Below are 13,703 nucleotides of genomic sequence, written 5' to 3'. Positions count from 1 at the left end.
GAAATCGAAATACAATATTGTTTTTACAACATTAATACACATTATACGCATTAATGACAAAAAACGTGTAGGTAAAATTTAAAGCAGTAAACAAATCAGCAGAATTTAAGAATCTGGATATATTATTGTTAACTAATCAAAATCATTAAAGAAGAAAATACTTTCGTATGTAGTTCTTAATTCTTTCAATTGATCCAAAAAAAAATTTTACTTTGCATAAAGATCCGCAGTTTGGTCATTCAGGGCCTATGGATTTTATACATTTATAATCGAAATGACTGGAAGCAATTTAAATCGGTGAAAAGATTAAAAGGATTCAAAAATTTCGATATATTATTTTCAACATATTAAAATTGTTAATAAGTGAAACAAATGTTTACTTAGCTCTTGTATTTTGTGATGGATGCACAAAAATTTTATTTCGCTTAATGATTTGCAATCTAGTCATTAATATTGAAGCAGCGAAGTAACTGCAGACATGCGATAATTGACAATTGTATTAGGAAATGATTTGACAGGCGTCAAAGAAGATGTCCGGGCGTGTGATTCGCGGTAGAGCACGTGAAATCAGTATTAACGGGTTAAAAGGAAGAAAATTGCTTTTCTTCGCGTGGTTTACGACAGGAAATCTCGTAAAGAGCTCGTACGAGCGCATAATGCCTACCGTTTGCTCGTGCGGCAGGGGCTGATTCTCGGCTGGACGTTATCCATGTCGGTGATGTACGCTCGCATTTATAGTACCGAGGGGATTACTTCCGTTCAGCATAGGCAGAATCCGTGAGAGACGGCCGCTTACGATGGTTTTCATTGCGCCGCTCGCTCGACCGGTCTGCGGCTCGGGCTCTGGCTCGGGCTCGTTTATGCCCGTCGCGCGGACACGCAGCCCGAGCGAGATCTTCATACCGTCGACATATAGCGAATCAACGGAATTGCCCTGTATACGCCACGCACAAATTGATGGAAAGATCGGCCCCGTCGTATTTCATCCTTAACTGCATATCCCCCTTTGATCCGACTGCATTTTTTCCCGGAACAAATACGTTGCGAGAATATCTACGAAGATGCTCTGATACCGATGCAGAATCCCTGCAAGTATCTTTCATTCATTACCCAATGGGGATTTATAGAATTTTATAAAAAATATATTTACATAATATGACTGTCTTTCGACCGTTTTCTGTGAAATTTGTATAGAGCACATTACACTTTAAAGTAGACTACACGCTTCACTGATACATTCTTAATTATTTAATTGTTTACATCGGGGTGTGGTTTTCTCCTGGTTCGTCTCCCGTAAAAATTTGTATAATCTCACCAATTTTCGAAGATTTTCCACGAAATATTGCTGAAAGTACACATTTTTTATACCACTAAAATTGATTTTACGAAGTATAACCATATGCTCGGGAAAAATTGTCAAACGTGACCCCTCTTCTAGGCAACCCTTCGAGCGCCGAAGTACGACAGGATTGGAAAAGTAAATGATGGCGCTATCTGACGACGACACGTTCAACCTGCAGTAATGCAGTAAGTGTAATTTTCATTCATTTAATTGCCCTATTTTGGAGCTGGCTTTATTTTGTACGAACGTTGAAATACATTGAAATCAGCTCAGTAGAAAAGATCGGTAAAATACTTTCTATTTACAAGGACTTTCGAGATACGAAACCTAAGGCGTTCACCTACTTACCCGGTGAGTTTCGAACACCTGGATTGGTATGATGATAAGCTTAACTAGGACGTTTGACCATTGGACGCAAAGATAATGATGCGGTCGTCCGATTGAATTATAATGACGTACCTTCAAGCACTTTGCTTCCTCGATCGTCTGATGTCACCCGTAATGAGATCGACGAATCTCCAACTGTTCGGGATTCGAATTCTGGAGTTGCCGGCAGTTACGACTACCGTCGAGCGTTCGCTCCAGTTCCTTTTTTTTTCGACCGTGTTTAGAGTCGTGTAGCGATCGCTTGTTACCGTTGGGCGAGGTCGCATAATATTTGTCAGAGCTCATTGCCGGTAAACCCCCTCTATTGGAATCTCGACCGAAGTGTTTACCGGTATCATACGATCGATCATAACCAATCGCGTACGACCACAGACGAGGTACAGGAGCAGACCAATCACCCAATGTACTCTTATGTCTCACGTCCACGTGGCTCTAGAGCCCCTTTACCATTTTTGTGTCACATCCTACCGTATCGGTCGGAATTAATATAGTGGAACCAATGTCACCTTATTATACTAAAGAAATAAATGTCTCAAGATGATTCACCAGTTCGCATAGGGAATAGAAAGGTCGCAAAAATCGATTTCAAAACGATCTTTTACCAATTTATTAACCCACAATATAAACATCAATCGCCGGCAGCGGGGTGTTCATCTCCGGCCAGTTGCGTGCCAATAAATTTCTGTCATCACCGTGAGTCCTTCACGGTGCGAGGAGCATCTGTCGCGATAATTTCATAGGATCATTATGTTTACTCCGCCCTGTTTCAAGTCTCTTCCTCCTCCCAGGTCCAGTCGGTCTCTTCAGATTTGCTCCTCACGGTCCTCCTACCGAACTGTTCTTCCTCGGCTGGCCAACTCATCTTCGACGAGTCGTCTTCAAAGTCCGACCTCGAGTTAGCTTTGCTACCCTCTCTACTCCTACCATCTGTCGACGCAGTCTCTTCCGACTTCGAGCGAGTCCTGTTCTCTTCGGTATCGGTGCTCCTGCTCCGCGATAACGTTACAGATTCGGACTCGTCGTCAGCATACGCCCCAATGTCTTCAGCATAAGATCCAACGTCTTCGTATTCTGAGCTTTGCTCTCCGCTGTGCTCTCTCTTTATGTTAGGAGCTTCTTCGTTCTTCGGCCTAGGATCCATCTTCGTTTGATCTTTGATCTCCCTGATGACGTAAGCATCCTCCTCGGATCTCGACTTCTGCATCTGCCAAGCCTTTTTGAATGGGTGCTCGCGCTCCTGTTGCACCAACTTAGGCCTCTCCGGAAGAAGGTACTCTGGATCCTCCTCGCTGGCCTGGCTCTTTATTATGGACTCCCTTTTGTACAGACCCTTTGGCTGAGAATCGGCAGATTCTTTCACGATGTTCCAGCCGGACTCGGACAGGTCTGCCTCCTCCTGGGACAGCTTAGACAGGTCCTGGATAGAGAATAAACATCTTAGTACCAGACAGAGCTAGCTATCCCGAATTTTGATATCTCTTCTATTGAAAAATTTTGTAACCTGTAGTACTTGATAGAAAGTGCTAATTTAACTATCTCAAGTACCGATGACTCTTTTTATCTAAAAAGTGGCCATTGCTATAACCTTAGAGATACTGTTCAAAAGTTGAATGATAATAGACTAAAAGTCTTATCGTTTCTTCAGTTTTGAAATTCTTTCGTTAAAATTAGGTTCATGTTATATTCTAAACTAGTTATGACCTACAGAAATATTTTTCGATTTTTGAGATTCTGATTAATACAGCAGGCAAAAACACACCTGAAGAACGAAGTACGATTTCCTTGAGGCTGGACGTCATAAGCCTGTATAGCGACATTATTTGTAGCACTTTTCGACCAAGATAGACTTTTTTTAGCCACTCAATAGCGTAGCGAAATATCCTCGTGATTGTAAAAAGATCGAATGAATACAAAATGCATGCAGCAGGCAATTAATACATATTTTCTCGACACAGAAGAATTTCCTTGACGACGGGCTAGGCATAAACCACTTCAGTGACAATATATACAGTCCTATTTGACCGAGAAAAATGTTCATAGTTACTATAATTTCATAAAGATCGAACGTATGCAACAGACGATGAATATACTCATGCCCGGCATAGAACCATTTTTTTGGCGACTGGCTTGGACATGAGCCGCTTCAGCGACAGTACTTTTTAACCCAGTGATAGTTCTTTTTAACTAAAAAAGGAACACTTATACCTTAAAAATACACCTCAACAGTGTAGTAAGAAAGCCCCATGGAAAATACTCCCTTGAACAAGATTGGCCTAAGAAACCGTCTAAAATAAATTCACAAAAATCCAGTAGTTTACACCAGCCTAGATCAGCCACAACACACTCATTATCTACATCAAATTTAAAACAAGGGTCCTGCCTGTACAGACATCCTCTTGCTATCCCTAGTAAGCACAAAATTAAAAGTAGATACATCCTCATCCTCCTCCACAGAGGTGATCTGGCTGCTGCTGGTGTAGGATCTCCTGGAGGCGTCCCAGACAGCTTCTTCCTCGCTTTGATTGTCGTCCCCGGGCGGTGGCGCTTGTTCCCGATACTCCCTTCGCCTCCTATAACCACTGTCCTCTTCAGGCTCGCTGGGTTCCTGCGAGGAACCCAACTGTGCAACCCTGGACCCGACGCTGACCGTCCAGGAATCCATGTTATCATCAGCCGAGGGATCCTTCAGCAGAGCCATCTTGCCTTCAGCCGAAGACCTCCTTCTCAGGGACGTTAGATCCTCATCTTCTAAAACCGACTCTCGCTCCTGCGTGGCCAGCTTCTCCATAAACTGTTTCCTGCGCATCCTCAGCTCGCTCTCCCAGTCCTCCTCGTCGCTGATCCTCGACTCCGCCGGAAGCGTTCTCCTTTCCAGCTTCCTGCGCTGCGAGAGCTCCTCTTCGCTCTCCGAAGAATATGCCCTTCTCGGGTCCGAGGATCTTGAGAGTGATCTTATTTGTCTTTGCGCTGGCTCCAGCTCCTCCGATCGGCTCGACAGCCTTTTATGCTCTGGACCTCTAGAAGACGAACGCTCCCTGCTAACAAGGTTCGGGGAACGATGATCGTCCACGTCCCTAATCGCCGATCTCCCTCTGGACTCTGACCTCCTGTAGTGTCTAGGCTCCTCCCGCTCCCTCATCAGCAAATATTGCTGCTCCTCGTCGCTGTCCTGCAGCCTCCTGTCGAAACTCCTTGTCATTGACCTTCTACCTCGGAAAACAGCTTCTTCTTGCTCCAATTCGGACAGTTCCACCTCTTCCGGCTCAGAGTCCGGGTAATCCCTCTGAACGCTCCTGCTTCTTCTTCGCTGCTTATACCCATCGTCACTAGTAGGATACCTTCTGTTAGCATCCTTTGCGCTTTCCATAGGCAACGTTAACTCGCCTTCCGAGTCGTGGGACATGAACGATTTTCTGCGGCTCGAGCGCTTCAGGATGGGTATGTCTACTTGCTCTTCGTCTTCGACTGTCTCGGTCATCTTAGTCCCCCCGTGGACTATGTCCCTCTGCCAGTCCCAACCCGTCGACGTTACCTCGTCCTCTTCGTACCCTTCTTCTTGGTGATTATCAGGTTGCTTTGGTTCTTTATCATCTTTTATCTTAGAGGTCTCTGAAGGTTTGTCACTGATGGCACTCTGCCTGCGGGGGTGTGTGTCAGTGCACTCCGTTATAACATTCTTGAACTCCTGCATTGGAATGTCGAATAGCAGGGTCACGACGATCGCGATGATCACGACTATCGTGGTTTCTAGGACGTTGGCCTAAAACAGGTTTGGAAAAATGACGTTTTAATTCATGGTCTTGGAATTATATGACCTCTTGGTTGGAGAGCGTTGTAATGATTAGGTTGTTGATCTGTATGCGAGTTCGTGAACTTCGTTGCGTGGAGACCGAAGAAAATCGCTTCCGGTAAGAATAAATGAGCTATTAATGTATACGTATTAGCATTCTATGAATCATGATAGCATTTGTACCTTATGAAGGTTCGACGAGAAATTGAAAATAGAATTTATTTTGCGTTCTTTGAACTTTAGAATATTTAATGTATGAACTAGTAGATGTAAAAGTGGACTATTTGTATTTCATAATTTCTCACGATCTGTGTAATTAACTCGGAACTTAACATTTCGCCTGGGTCATTATTCTTAGATGTAACTGACTGAATACACGTAAGACCACGTTGGGTAATCATTTCTCTCCACTCATCATGCGGACAGTAATTATTGCCTGTCACTTACCCCTTTAATGATGGTAAATTCGTTCGTGTATCTCGTGGACCCTACATTATAGAAGAACACTGCGAACTGTGTCATGTATAGCGCGTACGATATTCTACTAATAACCAGTAGCCACTGGTTTGTCAGGATTTTATTAATAATACCTAGAAAGACAAAAATTACGATGGTAATTAGAGTAGGCTAACGCCAGTGTTTATCTGCCTCGTAAAACGTTGTAAAAATTCTCACCTCCATAATTCGTGTGACAGGCAAATATGATCCAGCACAGCGCGATGGAACCCAGTATCGGACACATTACTCCGTAATTAGCCAATTCTTCAACATCGTACACGTAATCCCTATTGGACATTTGCCAAGGCGAAACTATCGTCCATAACCCAAAGCCCGTCGCGATTAACCATCCCAAGATCACTACCACCTGAAAGTAATATATCAACATTTCTTCGTCACACGATGGATCACATGCAAAATACCTTGTTCATCTTCAAGTCCCGTTTTGTATAGTGCAACAACACGCCGAATCCCACGCCTATCACATATGACGTTGTCCGGTGCAACGGTGTTATGTAGGTCAGATTAGCTGTCCTGTACAGCTGTCTTATTCTGCGATCAATTAATCAAAATTGATAAGTACCAAAATAATTATCTCTGGACAAGAGAGTTCACACACTTACGTAACTCCATGGTAAAAAATGAGAGAAAGGTTGTAGCTCATTGTCCGAATGTAACGGAGGGTGGCCGCCAGCAAGATGAAGAAGCAGATCAAGAGGATACCGATGATCGTCTTGAATTGTAAAAAGAACACCAAGATCGGGGCAAAGAAGGTCAGCTGCATGTCCACTGCCAGCTGATGCGTGTGAGTCGCGCACTGCAAATCAATCAAATTGTCAACTTTTCAAAAAATTCCCGAAGCTAGTTCGGGTAGAGTTAATTCTCAGTTGTTCTTCTCCGAAGAAGGGATTTAAAAATTTAACTATTAAGTATTTCATTCTCTTGGGTCTTTAATTTAACAAGGGATAAATTATTTCGAAAGTAAGAGCAGCTGAGCATCAAGCGACGAAAAATTCTTCGTTTACCATATCCTCGAAGTTGAAGGTGTTCTGCAGGTACAGCAAATTGATCCACCCGGTGTTCTTGCAGATATCAACGTTGCGCATTACGATATTGTTCCAATACGGCCCACTTCCCGTGTGCTCCATCACGAAAGCATAGTAGAATACCACCGCGAGCAATACTGGCGTGAGCCTAAAAGTAACGTGACATTGTATTGTTTCACATTGTATCGTGCAATGTCTCGTTATCATTAAACGACAATGAACGTCACTTCTAACGATCGCAAGTCTCAGTGTTATCATCGACCGACAATGTATGCAGAATCGATTTGACAAGTCGATGGAAGCTTACCTGACGTATCTTGTGACGAGACGACAAAACCATCGAATCTCCCCGCGGTTAGTGTACTCGTAGGCCATGTTGTAAGCAGTCAACGTGCCGCTGAATAGCAGAAACCATTCGGTGTAGATGAAGCTTGCTCTGGCAAGGATGCTGACGGGATTGCTCATTACCTTCATCGACAGTAATCATCCAACGTAAGCATTCCCGCTCTCGAGAGCATTAAGTTATATTTCGTTACGCGTAAAGGTCGATTTATGCTATCCTCACAAACACGGAACGTACTCGTTGACTGTCGAGCAATCATCCCCCAAAACTCCCACAAAATCAATGGAATTTAAGCATTGTAAAAAAAATTGCGGCATTAAAACTCATCAGGGACTTATAAAGGGATTTTTAGAGGGACACAAAGAATTGAGTGTCGCCCATTGTGTCAGCACAGACGCATATCGGGAACTAAACGAGAAAGGTATTATTAAAGCATTATTATACTGAAACGGAAACCGCTCCGTGTCTGTACAAATAGTATAAATCGGCCTTCGATCGCGACAGTGGTCCGTCGCGAAGATAACGATGTTCGTAAATGTGAAAGCGTTTTCTTTTATACCTCCAATAAGTCTATTCGATTCGAGTATGGTGAGCTTAACACCGGCACGAATTTATGTCCCATGTAAAGCAGAATCGCGCCGATTGCCCTCAACCCGTGGATGCAGGAAATATCGAAATTGCTGGTTCCCCTCTTGAACAGGCTTTTCAGAGTTCTCTTCACGGAAAACGCCATAATTATTCGCTCGGAATAGCTCCCTGGGTGAGATAAGATCCGAAAGTTAACGAGAAACTGTATGGTTATGCGGTTAACCTTACCTTTTCCTTCAGGTACCACTAAATAGTCCCTCACGGTCGCCACCACGGCCAGACAGATAATCATAGCGTAGAAATACCTAAAATGCAACGGTAATGGGCAAATGACAATTTGTAACAGTAGAGTTACGATGGTAGTTAACCCCCTCGCGTCCATTATGAACCTCTAGTTGCTTTTATGGGTTGATGGCAAAAATGGATAGGTGTCATTTCAAACAATAAGAATATTACAAGAATAAATAAATTCCTATTTGCTTCGTATGTCTTGCAATTGAATATACAGTGAATTCTCGATATATGTCAATAGCACGGGTCTTGCCCAGCGTCGTGTATCGTCTACTAGACATACCCAAGCCGTGTTATGTTTACACTCCTCGGCGTCCGAGACCTCTTGTGCTTCGCGGCCCCTCACGGGTGACATCGCGGGTGACATCGCGGACCTTGACGACATATATAGGGAAATCACTGTACATTGCGTGCATACGATTTTCATTTTGCATAAAGGTCCACAGTCCAGTGGTAATAGATCTAACCCATCGTATGACTCGAAGGTGTTAATGGCATTGTTTACGTACAAAACGCCGATCGTCTCTTTCGAGTAACTCTCCGGCTTCTGTTTCGTGTAGCACATCCTGGGATTAACGCCCACGTTGAACGTGATTCCTGTGGTGGAGTTGAAGGGACTTAGAGCCTGTTCCACTATGCCTTTAGCAGACTCGGCTGAACATGCTGCTGGAATACATATTCCCCAACTTGCGGTGGTGCTTCTCGGGACAAAATGGCCAGGCTGGAACAAAACATACAATCGTCATCGTCGATGCGGACGGATCGGTAAATAAATAAAGAATTTGAATGGAAAAGAAGTCACGATTAGATCATTTATCTGTGTCACATAGCGAAGCAGAATCTAAGATCATGTTCGCAGTCCGTTCGAGTTCCATCTTTTGGGTACGATGCAATTTTGAAACCAGACATCCGAGTAACGAAAGCCGCCAGTCTCGAGAATAGTGTCGAGTTGCACTTTTCGCAGTTGTCAGCGGATTTGAGAACTGTACTCGACCCACGTGCCGGTTATTCTTTTATCAATTAGTATTCGGATACGTTTTAAATAACTTTCCTGCGATGAACAAGCGTTCTTTCTTGGTTCCGATAAATGATCACAGGAAGTCTGTTTAGTACTTACATCGCGCATGGTACTTCGGATTGTGCTACGGGCTTGCATCAGGTTGACAACGTGCCTCATATCCGGATGAGAGGCGTAGAAATCGACGTCCGCCAGACAGTACTTTCCTTGCACCTTTATCGTCGAGTTGTTCAACTTCACGTGCGCCATTACTCCCATACACTCGTCGAAATCACCGAGCTGGTTCACATTGCCCCGCAATATACCCGGTGGGATCTTCGCGCTCGAGTCTAACACTAGGAGATTATTTCATGTTACAGCCCGTCCGAGAATTATAACGGAATAGCTGGGAAATGCCCGCCACAAAGTTCCCATTCGCGCAACAATGTGTCACCAACATGCAACATCTCATTCATCGCAGCACGATACAATTGACGCAATCGGCACAATGCGACAGTACTCGCAAACAACCGTCTGCAACAATCTGGGATCGCCTCCAACAACAGAAGACTCGTTATGGTACCTCAACAGACTCTACATCGAATACGACTTGGTAACACATTTTACAAGCGAATTCTAGGAATATTACAATTACTAGACTGCAGATTTTTATGCATTTATAACAAAAACCAGTAGATGTAATTTAAAAGATTAGAAAGATTAAAATGACTTAAGGATGTCAATACGTTATTTTAATCTTACTAAAATCATTAAAGAAGAACAGAATCTTGTATATGGCTACTGTACCTTACAAATGACGCAGATAATTTTTATTTTGCTTAAAAATGCGCGGTCGAATAACCATGCTGAATAAAGCGAAAAGAAATTGCAAATATAACGAAGATACAATTTTTGAAAATATTATGAGTCCCAAAGGGTTAAGACATTTTGGGTCTGAGATCGATGTACATCAATATCGACGTATTACTGGATCATAGAAAAAATGATCACGAGAGAATCTCTATAGATGAGACACCACCAAAATCTGCAATCTCCCTGATTACTGTCATAGCTTGCGAATCGGAAAATTCATCGAACAACTGTGTCAAGAATTCTATTCTATTCACGTTACTAAAAAATTAACATTGCAATTTTGATCATTGAATATCACCTCGTTATGATCATTTTACGAGTGCCAGTTTTTGGACCACGCAGCAACCGTAAAATGGTAATTAAACACATTAATCATAGATCTGATGCTTTCACGAACCGGATCATTGGACATTTCCCAATTGTTTTTACAACAATCATTACCATACAGTGATCTTGCAAAACGATTAGAAAATAAAGCAAACCACAGAAACTGCACATTCATTAATATTTTGTATATTTGCTATTTGTGTGTCAAATAGTACTCAGACAGTGTTTATTTATAATAATATACATATGTGCATCCTAATATTGTCTGTAATTAGCACCTATTACATTGTAAATTTTATGCATTTATGATAAATTTGAGTAGATGCAACTTAAAACAGGATGCATTAGTATCAGTCTATCAAATGATCTATCAAATGGTCTATCAAATGAGGAAATCAGTTTCTGTTTGGCTGCTGTTCATTGTAATCGATACAAACAATTTTCTTTTTTACGTAAAGATCCTCAATTGGTAAACAAATTTTTTAACAACTCGAATAGAGCAGAATTCATAATTGAATTCGACGAATTTTCCAGATTTATTCATTTATTAGTCGATGTGTCGAATAATTTCACAGTAGTTGACAGATTGCAGAATTTTGTCGCGCACGATCTACGTACACAGATTTACCCCGCGATCGTTTCAGCGTGAACGATCGGCTAGATTCGAAACGAGCGGGCTTGACGATCGGCAAGATCTTGACTTACTTTGCAGCGCCCACAGTTTGCGACCCCTCAGCTGTCTCAGGAAGATCTTGCCGTGCTGCTGACACTCGAAGTCCTCCACGGCCGTGAAATTTGGCACGAAGGTCGGCAAACGTAGCAGCGCATCGTTCAGCTCGGGCAGCGTGAAAGGCGTGTCCGCGCGCGCTTTCGTTTTGTCTTTCGAATCGTCTTCTGCAAACAATCAGAGAAACGATTAACGGGACACCGTCACGGGACGATCCCAAAAACTTCATCGAGTCTACTCACTATCGAGTCGTTTAACCTCCGCGGGCTTAGCCGGAGGAGCGAATTTCGGGCTTGCAGATTCCACTTTCTTTTTCTCGGGCTGCGTCACCTGTTGGTCTTTCGGCTTCGCTTTTGTCGCATCCGTTTTCATCTGCTGCTTCCCCTTGTCTTCCACCTTCGTTGGAACCTTCTCCCTCGTCGGAGGAACCTTCGGCGGAGCCGTCTCCTTCATCTCCGGTTTCGGGGTAGCTTTAGACTTCGAGGGTTCAGCTTCCGGCTTCGTTGCTCTGGCTGGTTCGACTTTCTTCGGAGTCTCCGCAGGTTTCCGTGGGCTTTCCGTCTTCTTCGGTGGTTCCACTGGTTTCTTGGTCTCTACCTTCTGCGGCTCTTCCTTCTTTTCTGCCGGCTTCTTGATCTCTTTAGGTTTCTCTATCGACGATGGTACTTCTACAGATTTGACTTTATCCTTGTCCGCGAATCTGACTTTTTCCAGCTTCACCGGGGGAGAAGTAACTTCTGGCTCTTCTTCCGACTCTTCGTCGGACTCTTCGTCTTCTTCCTCGTCTTTGCTTTCAGTTTTCTCTTCGTCCTCTTCTTCGTCGTCAGCCTCTAGCTTAGATTTCTCTTGCTTTTCGTCATCGTCGTCGCCCTCGTCTTCGTCCTTCGATCTCTTGAGTTCCTTGAACGGTCTGGTCTCCTTCCTCCTGACGCCCGAATCCTGTCTGCCCTTGTCTTTTTTGGTCGTCAGTTTCGATTTCCACGTCTTCCGGTCCTCGTGCTCCTCGTCCTCCTGATCGTCCTCCTTGTCTTCCGAGGTTTGCTCGTCGTCGGCAGAGTCAACAATCAGTTCGCGGCTGTCTTCGACTTCGACGACCGCCTCGTCGTCGTCGTCGTCTTCGTCGCTCTCACGCTCGTCATCCTGATCAACGACCCCGACCGTCGACCGTGCGATTCTTTCGAGTCTGACGGACGCCTCTTCCTCGCGATGCTCTCGCGACGTCACCTCGACAGGTGGTTTCCGTTTCGCGAGGATCCGCGTTGATGCAGTGGCGTCGTGCCACCTACGAGCAGAGGAGAACGGCGATGACCTGTCCTGTTGGCACCTGGAGATCGTGTCCGAGTCGCAGGTGGCCCTGTCGGACGACGAGTGTTCCTCGACCAACGCCGAATTCGAAGCAGTCGAGGCCGGGTGTTCGCGTATTCGGAAGCCATAGCAGCAGGTATAGAGCAGCACCAGGAGTACGGGCACCAACAAACCGATACACTTGCCCAGAAGGGCGGCAGCCATGTCACCGGAGCGTTCGCATGGACGTACCGCTGGTCGAGCACTGGCGAACGAACTTGTGAAGCACCGGGCCAAACTCTGGGTCGGCAGCCACCACCGCTATCAACAGTAACAACCAACGGGCAATCACTTTCCCCACGAGAACCCCGATCCCACGAGCGCGACCTGCAGCGGTTACTGATAATTCTTCCCTCTCCTGTCCTCGGCGAATCGCGCCACGGACAACAAGCACAACAGTTATCCCGACCCGGAGACCCTCGAGAGACTATCAAACCCGACGACAAGCCAGACCCCGGGGCTCCGCGTCCACCAGCGGCCGTTCCTTCGTGAAAATTAGAACGCATGGCAGCGGCCCAACCAGCTAGGAGTTTTATTTAGCATCAACATTTCGGAGGCAGAGAGTCCGCGCGATCGAGCGAGCTCTCTCGCACGCACGCGCAGGAAAACGCGAGCACGAACACCCCACCGTAACTGAACGTATAACCGTCGTCCCACAGTCTTTCGAACTGGCTGACTGGACAAAACCGAAAATCGAACTTGCGAAAACAGATCGTTGCTTTCTTTGGAAGCAAACAATCGGAAATAACTTCCCGGCCGGTCTCTTTCCCGGACTCGCGTGGTAAAAGACTCGGCAACTTTGCAATTGTACTGGTCCCGGCGCAGAACTATGTGAAACTATTTGAACTCTTTCCCGTTGAACCACTCCGTTCGACACGCGGTTAATCTTAGCGCACTCTGTCGATGAAATATAGCTTATAGCCGTTGCTTTAACAATAAACACGGTCGAATGTTTCCTATTTCACAAATTATTGAGATTGTAAAGACACTTTCCTAGGAAATTACTGAATTGAATTCTTCATTTCGGCGCACGTTGTAATCAAATTCGCAGAAAATTCAGTTAAACTCCATCTTCTCACTTATATAAGAAGTTTCACTTTAACTAACGTTACGGACATTTTTTACAGTTCTACAGTACGGTAAGGATCTT

General features: G+C 44.5%; 1 protein-coding gene across 3 annotated transcripts; it reads right to left on the bottom strand.

Annotated features, from left to right (window-relative positions):
• Window positions 1-2,312: 2,312 nt before the first annotated feature.
• LOC143355219 (uncharacterized) lies at window positions 2,313-13,356 on the bottom strand. Of its 3 annotated transcripts, none has more exons than XM_076789851.1 (14): window positions 11,452-13,351; window positions 11,188-11,376; window positions 9,403-9,638; window positions 8,795-9,006; window positions 8,223-8,299; window positions 7,966-8,162; window positions 7,371-7,531; window positions 7,043-7,211; window positions 6,641-6,834; window positions 6,440-6,569; window positions 6,195-6,384; window positions 5,967-6,109; window positions 4,110-5,489; window positions 2,313-3,146 (listed from the first exon to the last, which is right to left on the bottom strand). In XM_076789851.1, the coding sequence occupies exons 1-14, from the start codon at window positions 12,716-12,718 to the stop codon at window positions 2,496-2,498; spliced, it is 5,196 nt and encodes a 1,731-aa protein (XP_076645966.1). In that variant the 5' UTR covers window positions 12,719-13,351; the 3' UTR covers window positions 2,313-2,495. The 3 variants fall into 3 exon arrangements, 2 of the variants coding, with proteins under 2 accessions (XP_076645966.1, XP_076645967.1); XM_076789852.1 differs by having other exon boundaries at window positions 4,164-5,489; XR_013082462.1 differs by having other exon boundaries at window positions 3,010-3,146; window positions 3,489-5,489; window positions 11,452-13,356.
• Between the last annotated feature and the right edge of the window lie 347 nt (window positions 13,357-13,703).

The sequence above is a fragment of the Halictus rubicundus genome, chromosome 6 (genome assembly GCF_050948215.1).
Source record: "Halictus rubicundus isolate RS-2024b chromosome 6, iyHalRubi1_principal, whole genome shotgun sequence".
In the NCBI taxonomy this organism is placed as follows: Eukaryota; Metazoa; Arthropoda; class Insecta; order Hymenoptera; family Halictidae; genus Halictus; species Halictus rubicundus.
Note: the sequence above shows the minus strand (reverse complement) of the source record. Positions and strands in the feature narration are given on the sequence as shown.

Bases quoted from the DNA above. Each gene is read 5' to 3' on its own strand.
- LOC143355219 (XM_076789851.1), bottom strand. From the start codon at position 12,718: ATGGCTGCCGCCCTTCTGGGCAAGTGTATCGGTTTGTTGGTGCCCGTA. The intron at 7,532-7,965 runs GTATAAAAGAAA...CTGTCGATGAAG, and splicing joins ATCGAATAGACTTATTGGAG to GTAATGAGCAATCCCGTCAG. The intron at 3,147-4,109 runs GCAGGACCCTTG...TTCTCTATCCAG, and splicing joins GCAAGAGGATGTCTGTACAG to GACCTGTCTAAGCTGTCCCA.